This window comes from Gymnodraco acuticeps, unplaced genomic scaffold (genome assembly GCF_902827175.1).
Source record: "Gymnodraco acuticeps unplaced genomic scaffold, fGymAcu1.1, whole genome shotgun sequence".
Classification (NCBI taxonomy): Eukaryota; Metazoa; Chordata; class Actinopteri; order Perciformes; family Bathydraconidae; genus Gymnodraco; species Gymnodraco acuticeps.
The window spans coordinates 58,047-85,672 of record NW_022989979.1 but is presented as its reverse complement, the minus strand read 5'-3'; the positions used below and the strand labels follow the sequence as shown (position 1 = coordinate 85,672).

At 41.1% G+C, this 27,626-nt stretch overlaps 3 protein-coding genes across 4 annotated transcripts; 1 reads left to right on the top strand and 2 right to left on the bottom strand.

Moving 5' to 3' along the window:
* Window positions 1–871: 871 nt before the first annotated feature.
* On the bottom strand, window positions 872–6,845 carry LOC117543411 (histone PARylation factor 1). The gene is made up of 8 exons (XM_034211690.1): window positions 6,729–6,845; window positions 5,575–5,758; window positions 4,658–4,844; window positions 4,385–4,483; window positions 3,958–4,111; window positions 1,969–2,056; window positions 1,673–1,845; window positions 872–1,192 (listed from the first exon to the last, which is right to left on the bottom strand). The coding sequence occupies exons 1-8, from the start codon at window positions 6,765–6,767 to the stop codon at window positions 1,058–1,060; spliced, it is 1,059 nt and encodes a 352-aa protein (XP_034067581.1). The 5' UTR covers window positions 6,768–6,845; the 3' UTR covers window positions 872–1,057.
* A 1,211-nt stretch (window positions 6,846–8,056) lies between these two features.
* On the bottom strand, window positions 8,057–16,828 carry LOC117543446 (cGMP-specific 3',5'-cyclic phosphodiesterase-like). Its single transcript, XM_034211746.1, has 19 exons — window positions 16,271–16,828; window positions 15,243–15,326; window positions 14,955–15,035; window positions 14,784–14,873; window positions 14,528–14,680; window positions 14,336–14,403; window positions 14,025–14,173; window positions 13,604–13,779; window positions 13,457–13,507; window positions 13,212–13,358; window positions 12,812–12,940; window positions 10,076–10,170; window positions 9,796–9,883; window positions 9,465–9,565; window positions 9,290–9,367; window positions 8,851–8,914; window positions 8,673–8,747; window positions 8,371–8,454; window positions 8,057–8,206 (listed from the first exon to the last, which is right to left on the bottom strand). Exons 1-19 carry the CDS (start codon window positions 16,826–16,828, stop codon window positions 8,057–8,059), a joined length of 2,421 nt encoding a protein of 806 aa, XP_034067637.1.
* Window positions 16,829–19,078: 2,250 nt separating this feature from the next.
* ppp2r2ca (protein phosphatase 2, regulatory subunit B, gamma a) lies at window positions 19,079–27,458 on the top strand. Of its 2 annotated transcripts, none has more exons than XM_034211731.1 (10): window positions 19,079–19,337; window positions 20,004–20,197; window positions 20,544–20,641; window positions 20,814–20,997; window positions 21,430–21,542; window positions 21,929–22,106; window positions 23,207–23,371; window positions 23,460–23,629; window positions 24,402–24,493; window positions 24,824–27,458. In XM_034211731.1, the coding sequence occupies exons 2-10, from the start codon at window positions 20,134–20,136 to the stop codon at window positions 25,119–25,121; spliced, it is 1,362 nt and encodes a 453-aa protein (XP_034067622.1). In that variant the 5' UTR covers window positions 19,079–19,337; window positions 20,004–20,133; the 3' UTR covers window positions 25,122–27,458. The 2 variants fall into 2 exon arrangements, with proteins under 2 accessions (XP_034067622.1, XP_034067621.1); XM_034211730.1 differs by having other exon boundaries at window positions 19,815–20,197.
* The last annotated feature ends 168 nt before the right edge of the window (window positions 27,459–27,626 follow it).

Here is a 27,626-nt window from a genome sequence, read left to right as displayed (position 1 = left end):
AAACATAAAAAAAACCTGTCACTGTTTAGAGATTTGTGAGGTTCACATTAGAATTACGCTCTTTCAAGTCATATACTATTTAATGTACTTCTCTTTAAATGACAGAGTGAAAAATAAATGTCATAGGGGAATAAGGGTTGAACAGAACTTTAGCAAATGTTAACTGGAAGATACATTTTTCAGCTTGTATGTGTGTATTCAGAAAGCACATCTACGAAAGATAACCTGTATTAAGCAGGACTACGTTTGGATGGGTGTTCCCCTGCCCTGCCTGGATGACTGCTAATTGTAACAGGAATAAACTTTACTGTCATAAAAAAATAAAATACCCACAAAGACCGACTCATGTAATATTCAGGCTGTTTTTTCTACAGATATAAGTAGATAAATGCACTTTAATAATGGTTGGCACCATGAGCAATACGTTTGCACACATTTTACCAATCCATCCTGATATGTGTGTAATATATTGCCCCTAGCCATGCTCCTAAGGTTCTGTTATGTTTCCTTTATGCTGCAAGTGATTTCTAAGTTTACTATAGCACTTTTCCTTTTTCATACAGCATGTCCATAGAAATAACAGATCCATTGTAAATGTGATTTCACAAGTAGATCAAAGGAAAGACTGAATCCAAGCCATCTCATGAACCTCAGGCAACAAACTTCATGCTGTCTTTAAAAACAAAAAAAAGGTTCTTCCCAATCACTGTAAATGATTGCTGACTGACTGCTGATAAATTAAATGCAATACTGCCCTCTGTTACCACTGCATGGTATCACACTTGAAACAAAAGTCATGTTTTATAAGGGAACTTGAATTTAAAAAGGAAAGGTGCAGTATTCACCTTGAATACAAAACCGGACAGGTAAATAATATAAAAATACTTTATTAGACATCTACTTTTTAAGGACAAGAATATCATTGAACTGGTTCCAATCCATGACAGCAGCACCAAAACCACCATTAAAGTTAACAATAATAACAAAGAACAGCGGACAAGGACACATGGTGGGAAAAGCTTATGAGCTAGAGCTGGAGTGTACTTCTGAGTCTTTTTTAACATGGGGACAGTTGATCCAGGGTGTCCTGGTTGCGGTTGGAGAGGTGGGCCTCCAAAATGTCCCCAAACAAATTCCTCTTCAGGAGGCTGTAGGCCATGGGCAGAAGCTGCTTGATAACCTTGTGGAAATACTGGGGAGAATCAGGAAACCAAAGATTAGTAATGCATTTCTTACTTTAATCTCCATGGTTTTTCAACATTCAGACCTTTACATGGCCTATAACCCTTTGGCTTTAAAATCCCCCCAAAATAATAGAAATGGGTTTTTCTAACTCTCATAACTTGCAACACAGATGGATTGTGTGACCCATTTGAGGGTATTTAGGCAATACTGAATGATTTATCTTCTGCAAATTCAGATGCACCAAAAACAACGTTACAAGATGCTGAAGAAGCACTGCTCATAATTGAAAATGCTAAATAATAATCTGAATAGATTAATTCACAAAAAGCATGGGATGAGCACACATGAAAGTAACCCTATATCATTTGTCTACATTTGTATTCAGTATATTGAAGAGAATGGTCCGGAAGCAAAGACAGTGGGTGAAATAAAGTCAAACCTCTGAGTGTGTCAAAAGGGATTTAATGCTCAACTTTATGAGACTCACATGGGATCCGTAACAGAAGAGGTCCAATCCTAGTTCATATCCCATGCCGTAGTCGCACTCATCGTTGGCAAACTGAACAAATGTGACCATTTCCTGGAGAGGTCCAAAGGCTTTTACGCGCTCTTCATCATTCCGGGCTTCAACAATTGCCTTTAGGATTTTCTTTAGACCAGCTGGATAGCGAAGAGGGAGAAAAAAAGATAAAACGTCATCACTCCCATACCAGGATTTAAATGCTTGTTGCAAGTCACAAAAAAAAAGAAGTAAATAGCTTTGTATACAGTTTATAAGCTCACCATCTGTTTCTGGTAGTTCTCTGTACCCTACATCATTCTTGTCTACAGGTACAACGATTCCGGCACCGTGGAACGTCTTGGTGACTACCTATGGTGGGATAAGAGGTGAAGAGGTTACATGCTGGTGGCGACTTGGAACAACTTTGGTCAAATATATGACTTATTTTGGACAGCAAACCTATTAAACATTTTTGAAATACACTTATTAAGTGATGTGGTGGGGCTGAAACAGTAATACGTTTAACCACTGTGACTGTACCAAGGAGGTCCCTTATACAGAGGCCAAAAGCTGGGGGTATAACATGTCATAAGGCAGAGGTGCCCAGTACGTCGACCGCGAGGGCAATGCTGGTAGATCGCGAGTCATTCATAAAAATAAAAAATCCAGCTCTGTTAAAATAGACAAAACAGGTTTTGATCCCTCCTCCCTTGGCCTCCCTGCCACTTAATTCAGGAGTTTACTTGATTGACAGAAAAAGCGACCTATCGCTTTCCAGTCTGTTAACCCAGAATGCAAAGCGATACAAAATCAGTCAAGTGCCGGGAAAACTCAAATTAAGTTAAAGAGACAAACAACAAAATGAGTGCGGGACCGAGCAAGAAGCTAAAGACAAACCACTTCCACCCAGAATGGGAGGAAGAATATTTGTTTGTGATGTCACATTCAAAGGTTATTTGCCTTATTTGTAAAGCAAGCGTCGCTCTGCCAAAGAAAGGTAACGTGGAGAGGCATTATCGGAGTGTTCACAAGGCATATGACAGCGACTTCCCTCCGAGTAGCGAGTTGAGAAAGAGAAAGGTCTGTATTATTGCTACACAAATATTATCTCGCAGTCTTAGTGTCGCCAACTCGTTTCTAACATGCAAAAAGACAAACAAATGCGTCTATGGTCGGTATATTTTTTATCTTTCCAATCGAGACGAGATCTCTCCCCCGTCTGTGCGCGAGGGGGCGGGGCAGTTTACACACACGCAGCTGCTACATGCAGCAACACACGGCTGGGATGGCGGAGAGAAGCGCTCCAAGGTGTGGTTAAATGTTACCTGTCTCGATGTGGACAATGCTCGTTACCAAAAGTGCAATAAGAGTTTAGCATGTGAGGGCGGTAACACGAGCAATGTGTCTAAACATTTAGCAAAAGTGCACCACATTCAGACGGAGGAATGCACCGGGTTCGACTGTCTTTCTAGTAGCTCTGTAGCCCCGTCCACGAGTAACGTTTCCACGTCAGGTGTTATGTATGCTAGCAGCAACACACGGAGTTAACTCAATGATACAAACATGGGTTAATGATTAGAGGTAACGGAGTTATTTAGTTTGTTAAAGTTTCAGCTATTCTGTTTACAATTCTGTCATCAGATTATTTAATACGATTTGTTAAAACACTGTTGTTTCTTTTGATGTGAAATATTATTTATTTAATTTAAATAAAAAGCAATGTTAGTTTTGTTCACAATTTGTTAAGTTAATTTAATAATATATGTATTTTTGAATCAAGTATTCATCTTTATTGTCTTCATTGTTAGTTTCCACATGCCTAAAACAACCTCAAGCTACATCTAAAAGTTGATGGCTAAATAAGAGCGTTTGAGAAATTGTGCAAGGCATACAGGAATAGTCCGAATAGTCGATTCATCGTTTCATTAATCGATAGATTAATCGATTATCAAATGAGTCGTTTGTTGCAGCCCTATTGTAGTTATCCCATGTATAAATAAAATGTGTTATTCAGCAACCCTTGCTATTTGGGATTTTATTTTTGGTTGGTAGACCTCGGTGAGCTGGTCATTTCAAAAGTAGCTCACCAGCCAAAAAAGTGTGGGCACCCCTGTCATAAGGTGTCCTTGATTTACTGTACAGTATTGAATATATACACTGCAATGGTCTAAACTGATAGACCTTGGTAAAAAGCAACATATGAGGTCAAATTAGGAGTTAAAACTAAAGATTTTAGATAAAACTACAATTTGCTCTCTTGTGCAAGTTACCTTCTTGTCCCTCTGCTTCATGCCTTTAGTCTTCTGCTCTAGAGACAAGCCCAGAGTTTCTGCCCGGTCTCTCAGCTGTGCCTCTAAGCTTTCCAAGGCCCCTCCATCTGCTTTCTTGCTGCCTCTCTCTTTCCTCCTCTTCAGCAGAAACAGACTGATGATGGAGGAGGGAGCACACAGTGGGTACAATTAAATGTAAGGTAGTAAAAAGACTGTTTGATGAAAAGTCGTTTTCAATAGTTATGCATATCATCCTAATTGTAAGGGTACCACTATCACCTTTTATGATCGTTGATCCGAGTCAGTATTGACTGTTTGACAGTCTTGTGTGACCAACATATAATCCATGTGTAAATGAATATATCCGTGATCTGTGTGCTTACATTTTTTTAATTTGATAATGTACTACACAATGGTTGGTACTTACAGAACAGCAGCAAACACATTGTCCCCCATCTGTGTGATAGTGCAGCCTTTCTTGGCTTCATTTTCTCCAACAAACGCGGGGAGGGAGTCTGGGGTGTCTCTGATTAATTTCGGGAATACAATTCAGTAAAGCAGAACTAATTGCACTTTTAGTTATCACTGTTTCGGTTTCATCAAGATCCCTATTGTGGAAGCTACAGCATTAAAAGCTATAATAAAAGGAATTTCACAGGTTGCACTCATTCACAGACTTCAGATGTAAACATGTTTTTACCTGTAGTAGCCAATGTGATGCTCTCTGTCTTCACTCCCCAAAAGGATGGTCTGAAACTCTGGTGGGTCGTACAAATACCTCCAGTGAAGGTGGAAGTTAGGCTGAGGACTCTTGGATTTTTTGTGGGCTCCTGCCAGGATGTCAAAGGGACCAACCAGCTGCAAACCCAGCGTGTCTTTCAGCGCACCTTTACAGGTAAAGATGAATAAAAACAAGTATAGAATTCAATGAATATCCAGTGCAATTGCTGCAAATTAGGCTTTTAAGGTTGTTTTTTTATATTTATAATTTTATTTTATATACCCTTTTTGTATCATTCTTAAAATAGTTGTTAACGATTGCCATAGGATAATTACAATCATATGGGAAAGAATTCCCCATAACTTTCTGCATCTTGCTGTTTTCTAATTCCCATCCTTATTTTATCTTATCCTTATTACACTTTGTGATATATTGGTCACACAACAACTGCAGTTTTTAGATGTCTATTTGGGAAGTGGAAAGTCATAAAGAATAGTTCCTATAATGTTTTTACTTTGTATACACCAACTGATTTGTAACTATTAGCTAGTTGTATGGTATGTTAAACAGTTACATTGTCTATAAATATTCCATGGAGTATTATTTACACTTATTACCAAAACAATTAAAGACAACGTAACTGCTTCTTAATGCAAAACTGGCAAATATAAAGGCAACATCTTACAAAGGCACTAGAGTTGGCCTGGTTTGTTTTTACATGAAGACTAGTGGAGCATTCGTGCATCTAACCCATTGATTCATTGATGTTTCCCAATGGCTAAATTCAGACACATATGTCCAGTCAACACACATACAAATGTATTAAATGTCAGACCACACCTTCTGTCTTATCAGAATACATGTAACAAGATACACCATAGGAGTAAAGAGCATACCTCTGGGGCTTTCAGGACAAAGTTCCTTGCAGAAGTCCCAGAAGTGGTACAGATCCTCTGGCATTTGAAGCTTGTACAGTTCCAACATCTCATCGCGTTGCTCTGAATCCATCCCTGACGATGGCACTGCTTTGGATTCATCAGCACGGGCTTTCTTCAACTCCCCATTGCCTGTACCCAACACCTGAACACATATTGTAAGAAAAACAGCTATGATGTTACAGACTAGTTTGTCAGTTTATTTGGTAAAGCAAGTTTCAATAATGTATTTTAACAGCCCTGCAATAAGCTCATCCACTGGAGATTATTAACTTCACTCAATATGGCTAACCATTGGATGCACGTTTTGTATTGAGTTTGGATGTATCTGTGTCTAATGCATCTATGTGTTTCTGTTATTTGTTCAGTAACAGCAGCTCCTGCAGGGGTAACAACGCTACCTTTACAGTGTACACACACCAGCAGGAACATGTACATTTTCTTTTTGCTAAGTCTTATTGTCAGGAGATGTTAATGATTATGATTGTGATTTTACAATACGTCGTAAATGTAATGCTTTAGTAAACGTCAACAGCTTCCAAAATGACAACCAAATAAATGACAACTCTGAAACAGATGGTAAAATATATTCATTTCAAAATCATAAAGGTGGGCTTTGTTGAAGCGTTTTCACTAACCTCCCCCTTATATGTGTTTTACTCGCCTCATGGGGAGATAATCTTAAACAAGGTTCAAATTGCCAACCAATGTTGATTTGTGAATGTTGTGGGCTAAAACCACGAGTCAAATCCAAACACAACAAACAAACACGTTTCTCAGCAGCAGGCTAGCCGATAAACATTACCTAGCTAAACAACTATGTTAAACTAAATGACTCGGCGCTTCTGATATGAGTAATGCAGCACCATCGAACCGCTGTGATATAGAGAGTATCTGGTTGTGGCTGAACCAGCGGCTCTGCAGGAGCGCTGCTGCTGCCATGTTGTCGCCTGACCGCTGCACACAGCGTGCCAAACACTCCTGCCCACAGCGTTGAACAGAAGTCAATGTGTCGCCATTATAAGTACGTGCAGCACCGTACCTTGCCTGATAAACTGTATTTTAAACGGACATATGTGCTGTTCAACAGAGGGGTGAAAACATTGTAAATGTACCTGACTGGATTTGTTTTTTCTTTTTGCGCGCCCTGTCATTTTCCTCCTCTTGTCTCTCCGTTGGCTTCTTCTTCTGCGGGTCTGAATCAGCAGGAACTGCGCGGCGTAGGTTAAAACGCACACTGCCCCCCAGAGGCTGCACGTGCTAACTACAGATTCCCGAATCCACTGTAACAAACATGTCGCTGAGGCTGAGCTCACACTGGTGGTGGTTGACACTGGTGGTGGTAGTTGACTTTTATGTGTTCTTTATCCTTTAATACCAATTGATGTGTGCACAACTTGATTTCAAGTGTGAATTTATAGATTGCTTTTGAGTTTTTTCTGTCATAAACGCCATTATTAATAATTTAGATATTATCAGCGTCAATAAGGCCGAGAAATTCAAAACACAGAGGTATCTAATTATCAGTGGAAATTCCAAAAATATTTGAGGCTCTATAAACAACACTGGTCCTACAGGCTGAGGAAGACAACCTTAACGTTGAAGACACATATATTGTTAATGGCTAATAGGCCAAAAGATAAGGGTTGCAAGGGAACTTGCAAATATACAGTAATGCTTAACATAGCAGTAGTCTGCATTGACACATAAATTCAAATCGTATGCAGAGATGGCAAAAGTACACACATCCTTTACTCAAGTAGAAGTACAGATACTCGTGTTTAAAAATACTCTGGTAGAAGTAGAAATACTGACTAAACTTCCTCAAGTAGAAGTAAAGAAGTATGGGCTTCAAAATGTACTTAAGTAAAAAGTACCCACAACTGTTTTAAAGAGTAACTGACCTCCCTTTTATATTAATAGAAGAACAATAATGTAATTGTTAGCAAATTAATGTTTCAATGCTGAACAACGGCATTGGTCCCTCTTGTTTAAAAAAGACCAGGAAATGATGGATACACAGATCGTGTTAAAATCAATAGGCACGCAATAATTCTAAAAAATAATGATCATGCCACCAGATTACAACTAAAGTAACAAACCTGTTTTGAAAATGTAATAAGTAGAAAGTACAGGTATTTGTGTTAACAATGTAAGAAGTAAAAGTGAAAAATTATCAGAAGAATAAGTAGTGGAAGCTTGTATTACTTCAGTGATATACAAATAATGAAGCTGATCAATGTAATTTATGTGAGACTGGGAACTCCTGATGGATTTTTGCTACACATTATGCTCTCAGCAAAATATATACAAACTGTAGCACCCATTTAGTTTACACATTGGTGATGTGGCACTCCACTGATATTTAGTCAAAATGTGACCAAGAGGGGAAGGAGAACAAACATAGGTAAAGTTCGTTTTGATCTTCATTGTCTTCTGTCCTCTATTCCTCTAGCTGTGTTTTCAGGGTTACACAACTAGTGTTTTCACAGTTTTCATCCTGTGCTTCCATAGCCAGATGCATCCAGTTTGCTCTGTTCTTCTTACAACCAGCCAGCAGTGGGGAGCAGGTGTCAAACAGCCTTGATACAGCCTGAGGGAGGCAGAGACAGAGAGTTATAATTGGAGTTATAGAAGTCAGAGGATAAGAGAATAGGACAGCATCAAGAACAGTGTTGTTGTGTTTGCTTACAAACATGCACACATGGAACACATGCATATATCCACTCGCAATCAACACCTGCGGAAACAACACACCTTGTATAGTGGATAGCAGATGTCATCAATGTATTCAACTTGCATGTATGGCAGTCGAGGGCTGTTTTCCCTGTTCATAATGTCCTGGGGAGGAGAGTGGGTACACTGGCCGTTAAAATATAACAATTTTATAGGAGGTAATAATAGTAAATATTAATAGTGGAGATAATGTCACTTAATTTAAATGATAGATGTTCTATTCTCTTTATAGATATATAACATATATATAACATAGATATAACAATACTTTAAGAAACCTTGGTGCACAATTTTTTTATTTAAATCCTGCTTGCAAGACTTACAATGGGTTTGATTTTAAACTCTTGTTTCTCTTTGTCCCCTTGTGCAAAGAACTCCATGGTAACCAGGTTGGCAATCTGTTTTGGTGAAAAAGTGAGGTCAGGGTTGTGATGAATTTATAATGAATGAAAGATGATAAAGTAAGAAAAATTCAGATGAAAACTCTTTTACAAGACTTACCCTCTTTTGTTCAGGCCAAGGCTTTGTAATAGCAGAGAGGTCACTAGCTGTCATCAGCATCGACCTGTGGGGTAATAATAATACAAATTATTATTATTATTATATTTATATAGCACATCTACAAACAGGGTTTACCAAGTACTTTGAAAAGGCCATACAATAACAGAACATCTAAAAGTGAGGCTGAACAAAAGCAAGACAAAATTACCGTAACATTTTAAACACAAAGAAATTTTTTTTTTTTTAATCGGCAAATAAAAATAAAATAGATATACAAAGACAATGAAAACGTTTACAGAGTGTTAATTTCAAACTTTGGACAAAAAGGGGTCAACATTTCTGCTAAGTAAAAGCATGAATGACTCAATACTCTTTATTATAGCAACAGCCCATTCACATCATAGATATTATTATCATATGATTCTTATGGATTTCTCACCTCAGTAAGTCTTTTTTTTTCTCGCTCTTCCAGTTCACTCTGCTTTTCTTGGCGAGGTTGAAGAACTCTGTTCTTCTCCTAAAAAAGACAAGCAGACAAAAGGGTATCAGGGTTAAAATAAGAAGTTCACAATGCTTGAAGGTAAAGCTATTTGACATTTTCAGTTTTAACATACTCCATGTAGACGTTCAGGTCAGTTGCAAGGATTGCCCTTTTGAGCATGTGTAGTACAGCTCTGTGGTCTTCTGCAGAGAGGCTGCTGAGGATCTGACTCCCCTGGGAGAGGACGAGAGAGACAGACACCGAGTAGGAGAGTGACAAAACATGTGTATTAAATTGAAAAGACAGAAAAAAGACAGATGGACACAGACAGAAGAAAAATATAGTATTATATTATGGTTTACAAGTGGTTAAATATGATAAAACTGTTAAAGATTGAGTGCATACACCAGTGACTCAAAGGCTGAGAAATATATGAATGAAAAGATTAATGGAGGATGTCTTACAGTGTTGTCTAGGATGAAGATGCACAGGTTGTAGTGATGGTTTTCCAGAGTAGAGTGTCCGTATAGCTGAGCTAAAGGCTGTTGCGTCCTGAGAAAGACAGAGAGAGAGAGTTACATATATATATTGGCTGAACAAAAGAAGACAGTGACTGACAACTGAAACCAGTATTTATATAAAACAAATATAAATGAAAAATAAATATATAGCATTAGATTAGATTACTTATTTGAGAAAAATGTAAACTTGAGTCTACGTAAAAGAAGATACATTATTTGTTACCTTTCAATGTACGAGTTATTGACTCCTCTGTGGTCAATATCATGATTCAGAGTGGCAATCATCAGTGCTAAAATCTCCAGACGGGAAAAAATAGTCTAAAAACAGAACGTGATGGACAAAGAGAGAGAAAGATTAAGTGAAGAAATGGGGGTTACGTATTGTAACCCTAGTTATATAAGCATAGGCGGAGCCCTCTACTGGACTCTATGGGTACTACCTCTTAACCATAAAATGTGAGCATTCACCTACTGAGATATCTATAAACGTAGCCGGCCCCTCGGGGCGGGCCTACCTGAATGCGTGCGCAAGCCCACCGTATATAAGGCGGCCACGCCTCCTGGCTGTCATCCTACACCCTCTTCAGCGAGCGGCATAGGACAGACAGGGCCCCAAGTAGGGCTCCGCCTGTGCTTATATAACTAGGGTTACAATACGTAACCCCCGTTATATTTTACACAGGCTCCACCCTCTACTGGACTCTATGGGTACAGTGACCCTGATGCATAAACGCCCTGTCGTCCAACAACATCGACCCATCACACTGCCCCTGACAGGCTTTTGGTTAACAGCCACTGCACCGCAACTTCTTCTCCTCTGGCTGTGACAGTATCGGAGGTTGCCCTCAACTGAGGGGGAGGATGGTCATCAGACGTCGTTTGTGCCTCTTGGGATCTAAATGAAGGCCGGAAAACTACCTCTGCAGGCGAGTAAGTAACCCCAGCGGTACCAGGAGGTGAGCAGCCGCCATGAGACCCAGAGTTTGCATGATGGTCAAAGCTGTCACCGTTGCCCCCTGTCGCAGTCTGCAAACTGCCTGAAGCAGGGATGCCTGCCTGCTCTCTGACAGGGTGGCACATAGTCTGCCTGCATCGAGCAAACATTCCCAGATACCCCACCTGCTGGTGAGGTATGGGACTGCTCTTCTTCCAATTGGTCGTAATCCACTTGGATCAATTGGGCTGTGTTTGCCTCTTCCCTGGACCTGGCCATGACTATGAGATCGTATTACAAAACCCTCATGCCATGGTCGCGAAGCGGCTGAAACGCTGTGGTCACACATTTGCTGAACGTGCGTGGGGATAGGGAGTAGCCAAACGGTAGTCTGTTGTACTCGTAGGCTACCCCCCTGGAAGGCAAAACGCAAATACTTTCTGTGCTTTGGAGCAATTTTCGAAATGAAAGTAAGTGTCCTTCAGGTCGATGGTTGTGAACCAATCGCCCGGCTGTCCTAGTTCCAGTAATTGTTTTACATATGGAACTTTTTGCAGGCAATGTGCTGATTCAGGCTGTGAAGATCCAGAATGGGTCTGAATTCTCCTGTCTTCTTGGGAACCAGGAAGTACATGGAGTAAAGCCCCTTTTCTCTCTCTCCTGAAAATGCACAACAGACACAGCCTGTTTTTGCAACAGGGCCTGAATCTCTGTTGAAAGGAAACCTATCTCCTCCTGGGATGATAGATTTGCCTCTCTTAAGCCCCTGAATGGAGGAGGGACAATGAAAAACTGGAGTGAGTACCCCAGTTTCAGTGTCCTGTCCATCCATTTTGTCAGTAGGCTACACAGCTAAGCTTCCATTCCCCATAAGACTGTGTTAGGGGGCCTGCAGGCAGCTGTGGAGTCGCAGCTAATAAGCTGTAGCACTCTCTGGCAGGCCCACTCCGCCGCCAAACCTTCCATAAAAGGAAGATTGGCTCATGGGGGGCTGACACAGAAAGGGCCGATTTTCTACAGAGGTCCTGTCATAATGCTGTCTCTTTGAAACGGACATTATGGGGAAAAGTGGAATTGTGGAGAGGGATGACTCTTACTCTGGGATAAATACAATCGTTTTTACTGAATGCATTTTTCACACACACATCACTCTAGAACTAGGGTTACAATACGTAGTAACCCACCGTTCTTCTGCGGAGGTCCCTGAACGCACCGCGGCCACTCTCACGGGGGCCTTGCGCCTTCATATTAACGCTGTGTTTCACATTCAACGGTGAAACGCATTAATCGGAGCTATTATACCAGGCAATGTGTGTTTTCTGACAACAGCACGCCGGCAATAGCGTCTCTTGAACCGGCACAGTGCTTTGACAGCACTTTCTGCGGTTTATTCCACTCACGTGCACGCGCCCACCTGCTGGCTCCTTTACTTGAGTTTACAGCGGGGCGGCGAGTGTGGGACAGTGTTCTGTCCTCTGAGGATGAGCAAGAAGAAGCATACCAAGCTGCGACTACTCCTCATCCAGGTGACCAAGGAAGTCGATCCAAAGAGCCCTTCCGTAAACACGGGGGCTCCCAGGAGAGAAAAGGATGACAGTCAGGAGGCGTGGCCGCCTTATATACGGTGGGCTTGCACACGCATTCAGGTAGGCCCGCCCCGTTTATAGATATCTCAGTAGGTGAATCATAGTATGGTTAAGAGGTAGTACCCATAGAGTCCAGTAGAGGGCGGAGCCTGTGTAGCCTAGATATAACTAATTTTAGGAACTAAAAATAGACACTGTAGAATTTCACCAACTTGGTGCAATGGTCAAGATATGACAGTTCCACAGCAACATTTTCACCAAAATGCTTATAATATTCAAGGACTTTGTCATAAAAGGAGATAACTACATTTTGTGGATGTATTTAAATCAGATTAGATGATTGCCATTATTGCCATTACATTATCATTTGTTCATATTAGAATTCTGCTGTGACAGCTATAGTACATGCACAGGAACAAAAACACACATACTTAGTTACCTTTAGTTGGTCTGTTGCCATGAGTATAGCAAACATGCTTTGAGCAGTGCTCAGTGCATGGCTCCAGTTGTGATAAGGCACACTGTTCCTGTAACCACGTCTCACTGAAAGCACCCACTGACAGAGAGTCTGGAGAAAGGAGACGTGTAATGAGATGGTAAATAACTGAAGAGGTATTACATTTCTGAATTGAATATGCTTTTAATTGTCTTTTTCATTTTAAATTGCCAACAGTTAAACTCTTGAGGTGAACTATTAATTGTAATAAGTCACACTTAACTCTTAAAGATAGAAAAAGGCCCTCACAAAAATTATGGAAAGAAACTATGCTTGGCATTTTTATATAGGCTTATTTGGATACCCTCTCCTGTGAAACCTTATTATTATTATGGTTAGTTACCTTGTAATCAATGTTAAAATCCTGCACCAAATTAAGGTCCAGGAACATTCGAATGGTGGCCTGAGTGCTCCTTTCTTCTGGCAGACCAAACTCTGAGAAATGGAAGTCTAGCATATGCAGTGATTCAACAGAAGGAATGGAGGCCTCCTGAAAACACATTTGAAAAAACCGTTGAGTTTAAGTCAGAACAATTGGGTAGACTGGAATGACAGAAATTGGTAATATCAAAGAAAGCTAAGAATCACCTGCAATGCTTGGATTTCTTGCTCTGCTGCAGTGATGTGGTAGGCAAGAACCTGTGAAGAGAATATTAGGTATAGTTGCAAACATCCTAGAAAGTTAACTTGGCTGCAAGCTAAATATGATGCAAGTATAATAACGGGGTTACCCACCTCCTGTGTGACCTCTATACTGGCCCTGCGCTCCTCAGTGATCAGCACAGCCTTAACATACTGCAGAGCCAGACCGCAGTACAGCGCCATGTCCTCTAGTAAGCGCTCATCATATCTGTTAAAAGCTTCCATGTCATCTGAGTCTATGCTCCATTTCTTCATCAGCTGGCACACCGCTATGTGACGAAAAAGAAAGGTATAGAGGACCGTTTTAATGTGTTTAATTAAACCTTTACCCTAAAAGTCTGAATCATACAACAGCTGACTTCCATTTCCAGGCAAATGTTGTCTGTTTAAGTGTGCCAAGCATTAATAACTGTATAGACACAAGTCCCATGTGGGAGCCCTACAGTTTGTGAAAGGAGGAGTTTGAGTGCAGCTGAGACTGTATCATGACCACTGCCATCCATAAGAGACTTACCAATAACATTTGTAGACCTCTCATTTCTGACAGGGCAGCAGATCAGGCTCGTTATTGTTTCCTCAGAAATCTGTGACGTTTTTAACGTTTCCATAGCCACCAGAGTTTTAAGGGCATGGGATTGGTCTATATTGCTGACGTCACGCTCCCTGAAAAATGACATGGAACCAATGTCTGGTGTTAGATATGGAACATTTCATTTGGATTTGCATTATATATTTGCAATAAGTATGACACAAATGTTTTTAGAAAAACGTAGCTATCAAGCAAGCAATAATCATTATGAATCATTATGAATCAACAGGCAGAACCTTCTGTAGATCTGGCAGGTTGATCCGAGCTCCTCACACTCCAGGTGGATCACATTGGAGAATGAAATCTGAAAAAGAGAGGAAGAATGAACTTGAAAAAGCACGAGAAGAACAGAAAGTAATGATACAGAGATACTATTTAAAACACCCTTTTCTAAACAAACAAAACATTTATCAAACAGGATAAAGCACCTGGTCATTTTCATCCAAGGTTTGCTTCCCGGGGATGAAGATGGTGCAGTACTGAGCATGTGTGAAGGGCATGATTGTGGCAGCCATCTTACTCAGCAGAACATCAAAGGAACAGTGCTTCTTCGACAAAACCTGGGCCATCTCTATCAAGGCCTGACACAAAACACACACGCACACACACACACACACGCACACACTTAGATTACATAGACATTCAATCATAGATAGATTCGATATTGTCCTCTTATGGTGTTACCTGACTGCGCTTGGCCTCCTGTCTTGAACTTTCATACAGCTGGACATTATCCAGGACCAGCCCCAATACATCCATATGATTTGACAGCACCTAAACATTTGACACATATTTTTTAATACATAATAACATCTGCTGGCCTGCAGTAAAAAGCACAAACCTCTAGTCCTTCACCTTTTCATCCATATTGGTAAAAACAGAAACCGATCCATTGCAGCAATTTCTCTTGTTGATCATTACTGCTACACCGACCACCTGTTAAAAAAAAAAGAGAGACATTTTTTATGTCTTTACATCGCTAAAAGTTGTATTGTTGCCAGTCTGTGTTTTGAACTCTACAATACATCACACTGCTCTATACGATAGACTGTGTTTATATATTTTCCCTGCATAAGCATTGGGGCATGTGCAATAAAAACATATATTATATCACATTTGAAAAGAAATGAAGACAAATGTTACCTCTCCCCTGTGGTTCTTGATGGGAACAATCAAAACAGTCCTGATCTTTGATGATTGATTGTCATCTAAGCCAAATCTGGGGTCCTGAGAGGGAAAACAATGAACACCGAATTAGTATAGCACTGCAGAAAAGCACACCACTCTTTTAAATCTAAATGCAACACATACTATGTGTCGTTAAAACACTTTTTTCAACATCTTTTCTTATAACTTGGCAGCTAAAAGCGTTTCACCCAAACTAAACAATATTTGTTCATCGGCTTTCAATGATTTTGCCAGGATTACCCAAAATTCGCTTAACCTTGGTGTCCCACAGGTTATGACTAAGTAGCCACCCACACCCAAACTGTCTGAGGATAATCTGCCAACTGCTTCCTGATCACATTGCTGACGAGGAGAAAGAGTGTAGGTGTGGGCACCTCTTTTAAGCCTGTAAGTGAGCTGTGCCGTCTTTTCTCTTTAAGTTGGTGAGTGTGCACGTGTGCCAGGGACAGGTTACTGAGTACAGTACATCACTGTCTCAATAGACAGAGGTTAATTGGTCTTAGTCTCTTAAAGGATTAGAAGCAGGTGCGTCATCTGGGATTCCCTCACACACTCACACTGCATTAAATTGACATGTCATGGCCTAAAAAAAGGTTAACAGGAAATGGCATTTAGTGTACATTCCTCAATTTAAGGGACATCTTACGCTCAATTTCAGGTTCATACTTATAGGGTTACTGATAGAACATGTTTACATTTTCAAAACAAATATTTGTTCTCTTACTGTCTGTCTGTCTTTCTGAAACGCACTGTTTAAGCCACCTTTCACTTAAGATCCCCTCTGAAAAAGCCTGCTCTGATTGTTTTGCAAGATAAATATGGTGCACCTTTAAAAAGGTAGTGCAGAAACTTAAATATTTTTGGACAAGCAGTTAAAAAGTATGTTCAAAATACCATTGCCCTAGAAAAAACAACTTGAGTTATGTGTGGAGTTGATGCAGAGTCATGGAGACTACAACTAATGTGTGAGTTTGTGGGTTTACCCCTGACACGTCTCTCAGGTTCATTGGTGATCCTGTGGCCACTGCACATCCCATGATGCTCTTCAGCAATTCCAGGTGTGCATCGCTGTAGAGGATGCCTTCACTCAAGCACCCCAATGCTGTTGGGGCAACCACCTCCTCCAAGCTGTTGCTTCCACCACAGTCCTTCTTTACCAAAGAGAGGCAGCAACACTCAGCTGCCAGCAGTTCCCCGGTGTGTAGGACAGCCCCCTGGCAGAGCTCTACTACGGAACCCATCGAGCTGAGACCACCTCTCAGGAGCTCCATCATCCATGGGCAGTATTCACCATGGCCACAGAGAGCAGAATTTGTAGCAGTGGGGTACAATGGATGAGGGGAGTGGGGTAAGTCAGGGGAGGAAGCGCGAATGGGAGAAAGACAGGGAGAAAAAGAGAAGCGTGAAGAATGAGGAGGGAATGGAGAACGAGGAGAGCGAGGAGAGCAAGGGCAGTGATTGACCAACACATCTGGACTGAATCGATCCATGCAATCAGGAGGGGCACTGAGATGGGAGCTAAGGGGTACGGGCCTGTACATCAAGGCTGACAAGCGTGAGCTGTTTATTGGAGAGGAAGGTCTGAGATGATGATGACCCTTCCTGAGCAGGTCAGAGTGGTCAGAGCTGCTCCTGGGAACCCTGGGCAGTGGAGATTCTGCCTGTGGGCCGCTGGCCCTGAAATTACAGAAAAAACAGATTAGATTACTGATTGGCTGGACTAGGCACCAGAGGTGGAAGAAGTATCTTGTACTTAAGTAAAAGAAGAAGTACCAGAGTGTAGGAATAGTCTGTTACAAGTAAAAGTCCTACAATCAAAAGGTAAGTAAAAGTACAAAAGTATTGGCATCTTATTATACTTAAACTACCAACATTAAAAGTACTCATTATGCAGATTGTCCCATTTCAGAATAACATATATTAAATGTTTTGATTATAATTATTGGTGCAGTGTTTATCAAAGCTGGTAATGGTGCATCTAGTTTAAATGAGTAAATAAAGTCTTATTTAAGTGTTGATTATATTTCATATCATTAATCAAAATATGCAAAGTAACTATAGGTATTCATAAATGCAGTGGAGTAAAAGTACCCGATTTAACTCTGAATTAAATTGGAGTAGAAGTACAAAGTAGTAGGCTATATGGAAATACACAACTAAAGTACAAATATCTCAAAAATGTTCTCAAGTACAGTACTTGAGTAAACACTTAACACCTCTGCCAGGCACAGACTTTTCAAATCGTATTCAGAGATGCAACTAGTTAAGGATTAAAGTAGGCTATAAGATATCTTACGAGGAAGCCCTGCGTAAAAAGTACGACCTCGTGAAGTCGGAGTGGTCATCCAGCCATGCCTCGACTTGATCGCTCTTCACACCGTCTTCAAACCTGGTGCTGCGCGTCTTCGAGCGAGGGTTCCACAGCGGGGAGAAGAACCAGCTCATGTCCTTCACTATCAGCGGGGCTGTCACCGTTTCCCTGCGTAAGGACTCCTCTGTCCCAGCGGCAGAGGATGGTCCGGGCATCGTACGGTCAGGATCCATGCACTCCAGCGATTCAGATTGGAGGCATGGCATCCCCTCGCTCAAGTAGAGCGAAAAAATATCCGTTAAACTCAGTTTCTTTACCAGGTGAGTTATCTAGGAGAAATGGTGGAGGCTGTGAGGTAGACTGTGCCAAGTGGAAGAGCCAGTGGATACGATTGCGTTAAGGTAATCCCCTGACCTTAATTTACGTCTGGCACCACATAGGTTTATTCATATAAGGAACTAATTTAAACTTCGTTACAGCTTTAATGGAACAGGTTAAAAAAAAACGGGTTTAGCTTGGATTAACTCACAGGTTAGCCCCCTGTCATAGTTTGATGACATGACCACCTGTCCATTCAACTTGAGTGACTTTACCATTATTATTACACTCGGTTGTCCACTCATATTCTGGGAAATCTTCACAATAAAAACACAAAGAAACACAGGAGTTAGTCTTACTTCTTGTTAAATAAGTATTTCTGGTTCACTTCTGGTTATAATGTGTCTAGGCACAGTTAACATTTTTAAAGTTAGGAACTGTGGGGTTTAAATATAGGTGAATAGCTTTGCTTTAATTACACTTCTGCGAAGTACTGTGTAAATTGAAGTGTGTTCTGTAACAGTCAACAATGATATTGAACTTAAGGCCAACCCTAAATTCAGACCTATATATTTATTGTACTTTGAGTGCAGCAAAAAATGAACAGAAAATATGAGCAGTACAGTATAAGAATGAAGTTACGGTGTTAAGAAAGGATGTCAGTGTGGGGTAAAATCACTTAGTACATGCAGGCTTAAAGAAAGTAATGCTTACAAAGAAGGATGTCAGTAATGTTTTTTTTTAATGCAAGCGTTGTACATTATCACTTAAGGGCAAGATAACAAGAGACATGTAAAAAGAGTCAGGAACATCTTCTTAGTTATTGAAAGAATGAACAACAAAAAAGTCATAGGAAATAGCTTTTCAAAATATGTTAGTGAAGAACAAGTTCCATTGAATTGTCACTTATTCCATTGATACACAGTCTCTGAGATGGACGCAATCATTGGTGTGTGTACATTTAATTCATTTTTTAAGGAATGCTCTATTGTTTAAATGCACTTCCTTTAAAAACCCCACATTTTATTCTGAATCAGTGTTTACACACCACTTGTTTGTCAAACTGCTCCCTCTGCTGGCCTCTTACTCCCTCATCATCTGCAGTGGGCTGGTCCATGGGTGACAGATGTGCTCTGATTGGCTGCACCAAGAGGAGGCTGCCATGACACAGTGGATGCTGCACAGAATCACTTCTACAGCATCAGCAGGCAGCGAACCTCCATCCTCCTCATTATCCCTCTCTCTTTCTCTCTTTTTTCTCCTCATTTGCCTTTCCTCCTCTCACCACCACCCTTGCTCTCTCTTTTCTCTTCCTTCTCCTCCTCCTCGGACAGACACACAGGCCTGCTCAGGCACTCTGCAGCAGAGGACACACACGCATGCCAGCAGGAATAGCAGCAGCAGCAGCAGCAGGCAGACTGGTAGGTGTGCTGAGGCCTGTCTCCCTCCTGCCGCACAGGCAAGACACTGCGTTCTCCTCTGATCTCCGTCAAGGACTATCTATTTGAGAAGTGTGTGTGTGTGAGAGATGGTATCTAGAAAGTAACCAGGGAGAACTACCACACCCTGCGAGCATTTACTACCTCTGCCGGAGCTACACAGGCTGAATGTTACAGTAGACATGTACATACTTATATCCTCTTCTTGTTTCTGTGTGCATACAGAAGGATTTATATTCTCTCTTTCTCTGCTAGAGATGTTTGTTGTTTTTCTTCCATTCTACAGCTCTGGGATTTGCTTCAGCGTTGACTAGGCCTTGTTCTTTTGCACACGTGTATCATTGCTAATGAGTGTCTTGAATGTCTAACAAAGGTCACACCATTTGGTATGCTGTGTGCATGTATTGTGAGCCCGCCTATGACAGCCTACCTCTTTTTTCTTTCCAACTTCACCACCAGGCTTTCTCTCCTCCTCTCACTACCTCACATCTTCTACCTCACCACTTTCATCTTTCCTGTCTTTCCAATATTTTCTCGTCCTCTCACTCCTTTTCTTCTTTCTTAAAACCCGTCTTTCTCCTCCCTCTCCAAATCTCATCTCCATCTCCGCTTCTCACCTCTTCTGCTTCCGGCTGGCTGGTTTTGCAGGATGCCTTGTTCCAGGCCACTCCGCTAGGCCCCAGCAGCATGGGCGCAGCCTGGGCAGGGAGAGAGAGCACGGATCGGACCCTTCCCCTCAGGACGGGTGCGCTGGCGGGTCACCCTACCTCAGCTTCAGATGGGCGAGGACGCTGAGAGCCCCAAAATCAACCACACCTTCCTGCGAGACTACGTCACAGAAGGTAGAACAGACGGTGTGTCATTGCTGTCTCTGTGGTGTCAGATAACATGCTGGTATGAGTGAGTGGATTCATTTCAGCTTTGTAAGTGCATTATCGTACCACTGCTAAATATAGAGAATGGATGTTGACATTGATCACTTCAGACACTTCATTGTTGGGGCACGTTTTAAAATGTATAAATCATTTTCTCATTGTCTATCCCATCCACATTTCTCTGAATTCTCCCCCCTCATTTTCCCTGTGCCTACTTAATCTTCTTGGAATCCTATCATCTTTATATCTCTTTCAGCCCTTTGTCTTTTATTCTAACTGTTATTTGCCTCACATTTTTTCTGTTTTTCTTTAGCTGATGTCATCTCTACAGTGGAGTTCAACCAGACAGGGGACCTGCTGGCCACTGGGGATAAAGGTGGCCGAGTGGTCATCTTTCAGAGAGAGACAGATGTGGGTTAAACCTGTAAAATAATCAAAACTATCACCCTATGACCAGGGTGTCCATAAAGCATGACTTATTGGTTACTACCTACCCCCTTAACCACTGCATGCTGGCTTTACCGGCACATTACACATTAACGTTCTTCCAAACTTTGTTTTCTTCCTCATTTTCCACGGACAGTCTAAAGGGGAGTCCGAGGAGGTGGGGGAGACAGGGGACTCTGGGGAATACAATGTCTACAGCACATTCCAGAGCCACGAGCCGGACTTTGACTACCTGAAGAGTCTGGAGATTGAAGAGAAAATCAACAAGATCAGATGGCTGCCACAGCAGAATGCAGCACATTTCCTCCTCTCCACCAATGGTGAGAAACCAGTTAACCAAGGACATAAACTAGATCTCTAAATACAAGTAAGGATTATCTGGTAGACCCGTGTGCAGCTTGTTTGTTGAGATATAGACTGATAAATGCATACGTTTTGATTGATATAAAAAATGACAGGAAGGATTGGCTTCATCCATTACCTAGGGGTTAAATATGACACCAAGCCAGTCATCGGAGTCACATCTGTGGGTCCAGAAGTGGCACCATCCTGCCGGTGTGAAACCAAATATTGTTATATTTGCTTTCATTATATTCCTGTAATAAGATGATCATCTAAATTGCTGTGGAAACTAGCTATTTGAGTAATAAATCATTATCAGGTGTCTTCTCCACTGAGTGTAGCAATTATCCTCAGCTTTCTCTCAGCAAAATCAACTTCCTGAGATGTGCACATCTTTCTGCCTGTCACAGATAAGACCATTAAACTGTGGAAGGTGAGTGAGAGAGACAAGAGACCAGAGGGATACAATCTGAAAGATGAGGAGGGACGGCTCAAGGACATCTCCACCATCACCTCTCTGCAGGTACACACATATAACACACACACACACACACACACACACACACACACACACACACACACACACACACACACACACACACACACACACACACACACACACACACACACACACACACACACACACACACACACACACACACACACACACACCACAACATACACACACACACACACACACACACACACACACACACACACACACACAAGCCCATAAAAGGTCACCATTATTGCCATCTGCCATCAGGTTAATGTTGTAGCGACCTCATGTGACCCCTGACTCTCAAGTCCTATATCCTGTGTGCCTTGTTTTTTTTCTATCACCCTATTTCTTACCCCCTTTCTCTTTCCGCCTCTTTCATTCATGCGCTCTCTGTCTTCTTATCCAAGGTGCCGGTGCTGAGACCCACAGATCTGATGGTGGAGGTTCGTCCCAGACGTGTGTTCTCAAACGGACATACCTACCATGTCAACTCCATCTCGGTCAACAGCGACGGGGAGACCTACCTGTCTGCTGATGACCTCCGCATCAATATGTGGAACCTGGGCATCACAGACCGCAGTTTCAGTATCCTTTTTTTGTATCATACATATTTATTTTTGTATGTAACATAATCTTTTACTCAAGGAAGGTTTGAAATGCCCAGAAATTCTGAAACTGATTGAAAATACAATGACATCTTTATCACTGTTATTAAACTATTAGAGTGTAATCATAGTCTTTACTGCAGCAGTAATGTGAAACATATAACAGGATGGATTTTAAAGTAAAAATACTTTTTCTAAAACAATAGTTTAAATACTGTCATAAAAATGCAATATTATTTTTGGGGTTAGTTGACATAAGTCATTAACAAAACATACAATGAAATCTTATTAAGTTGTTTAAAAGATAATGACATTTAGATTTGAGCCAGATAACATTTATTTGTCGCTGAATCTATGTATTCAAGTATACTGTTAGTGCACACTAACTCCTATATATGTTCAACTTTATGCACATGTTCTTAATGCTCACACACAATTCCATTTCTTTAAAAACGCATACAATTGAAATATACTTTTACATTCCTGCTGATCTCAATTCATCCTTGATGTATAATTAATATAAACAGCCAGTGACTATGGTAAGATTGGGTTTCGATTAGAGTGCTGTGTGTTCAGCGCAGGCCATAGCTTGTAGGACGAGGGGGGGGGGGGGGGGCATGTGGTGATTTCCCATTCAAATGGAAGCTGACCTAGAAAATCAAAGAAGCATCTATGGAAGAAGAGTTTAAATTATTCACTCAGCAGTACACTTTCTACTGAACCACGCAGGACTGACATAAATAGAACAAAGAGAGAAGCGTAGTGTGCATGCATATTGGGGGTTGGTTGGGAAGCATTTTTTGGGGTTGTGATTATAAATTGAGGTGTTGGGAGAACATGTTGGAACTGAAGACATTACACAATACTGAAAAGGATGTAAGATAAATGTGATGTCCCTCACTCTGCCTTATTGTGTATGTCATTCCTCTGCGAATGTGCCTTGTCACTCTACACTGCAAAAGTATTAGGCCATATTCCACAACATGTGTCATCACACCTTGTCTATCCTAGAAGCCTTTGATACTCAAGGCTGTGGTTTAATCTCTGTGATGTTCAGTCCCTAACAGACCTTTTTCTCAGATATTGTTGACATAAAACCAGCCAACATGGAGGATCTGACGGAGGTGATAACGGCAGCGGAGTTCCACCCCCACCACTGCCACCTGTTTGTGTACAGCAGCAGCAAGGGGACCCTGCGCCTCTGTGACATGAGATCTTCCGCTCTCTGTGACAGACACACCAAATGTGAGCATGTTGTGGACATTCACAACATTTTGCAAAACAAAATATGCAATGATAGTTGTGAATAATCGATCACTCTGTCATTGGTCAGTGTTCGAGGAACCTGAGGATCCCGGGAGTCGGTCCTTCTTCTCTGAGATTATTTCCTCTGTGTCGGACGTCAAGTTCAGCCACAGTGGACGTTACCTGCTGACCAGAGACTACCTCACCGCCAAGGTGTGGGACCTGAACATGGACAAGGGGCCTGTGGAGACATACCAGGTATGTTAGCGCATCTGCTCCCTGATCTTTGTCTCCATGTGTCAGTGAAAAGCTGAACATCTTTTCCTCCTTATCCAGATTTGCTGCGGTCATGATGTAATATCGGAAATGTGGGCAGGCTTCAGAAACGTCTCTGTATCAGAAACAATGTGCAACGTATTTTGGACGTAATATGGTCTTTGTTTACATTAGCAAGTATCGCTAACACTCAGAGCTAACCTGTACTGGAGAGAGTATGCATTAAAAAAGCAGGGTATACAAAGGAACTCACCTTGTGGTAAACCCGCAAGAGAAAAAGCATTTGAGCTCCATACTGTTTCAGAAATAATCCTTGATGTGGTTTGGAACACAATATGGCGTTTAATCACGGCAGCGTTTAGCTGAGTATCTCGGTAGAATTCTCCTGCATGAGCTCTCGTCTCTCTCTTAAAGCTACAGACCCAGCATCAGCACTTCTCTAACAGGACTGAAATAGAGGGATATGAGGCATGGCTAGAATGGGTGATCTGTTTGGTATTTTGAGCCAAACACTTAAGAGACATGTTTTTTATATATCTGAGACCTATAATATATGTCTAAAAATAGTATAATAGGAGACCGTTCAATGTAAATATGTCCAGTAACTGTAACTATTGTCGCCTGTATTTGTTGAATATGACATCCAGCTTGTTGTTGTAGATGTTAGACTTTTCATGTTGTCGATCCACTAAACCACCATGTATAGTTCTGATCTACCCCAGGAACTAAGGTTGACTGTCTGCTCGATCCCCAGGTCCATGAATACCTGAGGAGTAAGCTGTGTTCCCTCTATGAAAACGACTGCATCTTCGACAAGTTTGAGTGTGTTTGGAACAGCTCAGACAGGTAAGTGACAGAGATAAATGGCAGCAAAGAAAGACAAAGTACAGTATATTTAATTCCATTAGAAAGCAAAAGAGGGGGAGTGTGTCAGTGTGTTTCTGCTTTCAGTAATCCCCTATATGCTCTGCCTCTGCCATTATCCGACATTTAAATCAATCCCAGAGACAGGCTTTGCAGACATCTAATCAATCCGTGTGCTTTCAATTTACTTTCTTTCTTTTCACTTTCTTACCCTTCTGCGAACCATATTTTTTCTTCTGTTAGATATTTTCACTGCATTCTCTTGCCCTTCTCAATATGACATCTCATTATGTCAATCTCTCTTTTCCTCAGCGTGATCATGACAGGGGCGTACAACAGCTTCTTCCGGATGTTTGACAGGGAGACGGGGCGAGGCGTAACCCTGGAGGCTTGGCGAGAAAGTAGCAAACCTCGGGCAGTGCTGCGGACCAGACGTGTGTATAGCGGCGGTAAGCGTCGCCGCGGAGATGTCGGCGTTGATAGCCTGGACTTTACCAAGAAAATCCTGCACATGGCTTGGCACCCATCTGAGAACATCATTGCCATAGCAGCCACCAATAACCTGTACATCTTCCAGGACCGTGTCAACCCTGAGACGCAGTTACAGTGACAGAGATGGGATTATGGACAATTACAGACACAAAGAAGTACAAACAGTGACCCAAATATATTTGGATGTTTTACTGACGACGTTGGAAGTGGACACCCTCTATAAGATGATTAAGTAAAAAGAAAGCTGTTTCACATCCGGAGATGCAACATCTGTTTGTGTTGTAAGGTCGGAAAAATAATATAATCACAAGACTGTTAGTGTATTTGTTCAACACTGAGATAAGTTGACGACTCCAGAACCCATCAGGACATGTTTTTGGTTCCACTTCTCCCATTTTTAGATCTGCTCCACTGTAGGGGCACTAAAAGAGGTGCGGGGACACCTCTCCATCTGTAATGACTCCGTGCTGTTGACCACACAATGTTGCACTCCTCACTGATGTGCTCTGGTATCTTTGGACACCATATATAAAGTAGGAGAATGGTAGTAACAGAGAGGGAATGAGATGACGGATTCACAATTATTTTGCCAGACATTTAACTGAGTGATTTTATTATACAGCTCTTCACAACAACATCCTGAACCCCTTCTTTTCTCTCTATCGGGTGACAACAGCAACCGAACCTCTCCTTTTAGAGCAGTGCTCTTGGAGATATAATTCATAAATACCCCATAATTTTTGCCATATCCACTTTGCAATAATAGCACTAACGAAAACACAGTGCAGCAGTATTCCTGCTTTAAGATATTGGCTCTTCTTCTACAGGTATACACTATATTTACTCTTAGCTGTAAATATTCAATGTTCTTTTTTTAAGGTGGAACCAATTTTGGATCCAGACAGCTAAAGGATGCATTTTTTGTCTAGTTAGTACACTGCATATAAACCAGGGATCTAATGTATAGAAGGATTGCAGAGTTTCACTATTTCTGTTAAAGACTCGATGAAGGGGCTTCTTTTTGTAGCAGTACATAGACAGGTATTTCTGGCTCTGGCCAGCTAGGGTTGAATTGTGCACAAACCAACATTCACAGTTTTGTTGTGTATATAAAGCCCATGTTAGTTTTGATTAACGTCCCATTCTTGCCTACACACCTGTGCTGTAAATTACAGAAAATGAGAGCGACAGTGTGTGTGTCGAAGTGAGTCTGATTTGTGATTCCTTCTAAAATAGACAATTATTGAATTTATGCTGAGTGTTATGCTCATTTAAAATGGGCATCAGCAGATTTGGAAGAGGTCTCTTGGAATCAAAGAAAGGTTGGAATCAAGGCATTTGTTTTAGATGAGGCTCCTGATTGAACTAATCAACGTTTTGATGAGGGAGTTTGTGTCCAGTGTATTTGAAGGTCAAAGGTTATCATCAGTGCAATAGGTTATTATGTACATTGCGAAAAATTACTTTAGCATTCAAACCATGTCTTGTGAAATGATCATGTAACAAATTGGTAATGTTATTATAGCATATACCTCACAGTGCCACATGCAACTCTGAAGAGGATAGCTTAGGATGTAAAGCATTAAGGCGATGTCTGTGTTGGACTAAATTCTGTGACTTGGTCAATATTTGATTGTTTACAGTGAAGTGCATTGTTCTCAAGTGGCCTTGGCCCAGGGGGAATTAGAAAATCAGTGCAGATGTGAAGGTTGCACTTTCCAGTACTGATGAATAAACCACAGTTTCAAGGTGTAAACCTTAGTCCCAGAGAAAAGAAGGAAAGTGTCAGTATGTTTTACTTGTTTGCGCTCTCCTCACTACTCTCCTCCTTTTGTTTCAAAGTCCCAGATATTTATGTTCTGCTGCTATGTTTTGGTCTTCACTGTCCTCCAGTGTTGTTGAATGCAGAAGCGGTCTTGCTCTGATTGGTTTAACAAAGTGTAAAACACAACAAAATCCACAATGACACGACAGGCCACCTGAGGCATTATACTAGGTCCAACTCTCAGTCCTCCTATGGTGAGCGGTAGTTTAGAGCAAGTCAGCTGTAATCACATCAGAACCATCATCACCACATGCAATCTGTGAAAGGGTTTGTGTTCAGGAGCACAGCAGCTGCATGTTGCCATTACTCAATGCTACTAGCGTGTATATCTATCATAATTTTAAAAAGAAAAGTCTAACATGAAAAAAACACAACTCAAATGAGGTGAATGAAAGGAATGTGCATTAATAAAATAACATGAAATCTGACAAAGTAATGTATTGGATCGTTTTATGTCTTTGTGTATATATTCATTGGACATTTTATTTTTTCATCAATGAAATACTTTCAGACTATGAACCTGAAAAAAGCATCCGTGTGGAAGTTTTGTTTGAAAGACAAGCACTTTATTACTCATTGCACGCTCCCATAAGCTCCATTACTGAATAAAGAAGGCACTCATTCACAGTATACAGGCCCGAAATCAATGATTTTCATTCAAAAGGTGAATTGAGGTTACAGTTTAATACTGTTCATATATATGGCTTTTTATGCATTGCAAGTATTTAATGCTAATCATATGAAAAACAGCCACATCTTTAGCTTTGATTAGACTTTAGCTTTTCTGATGATTTGAAA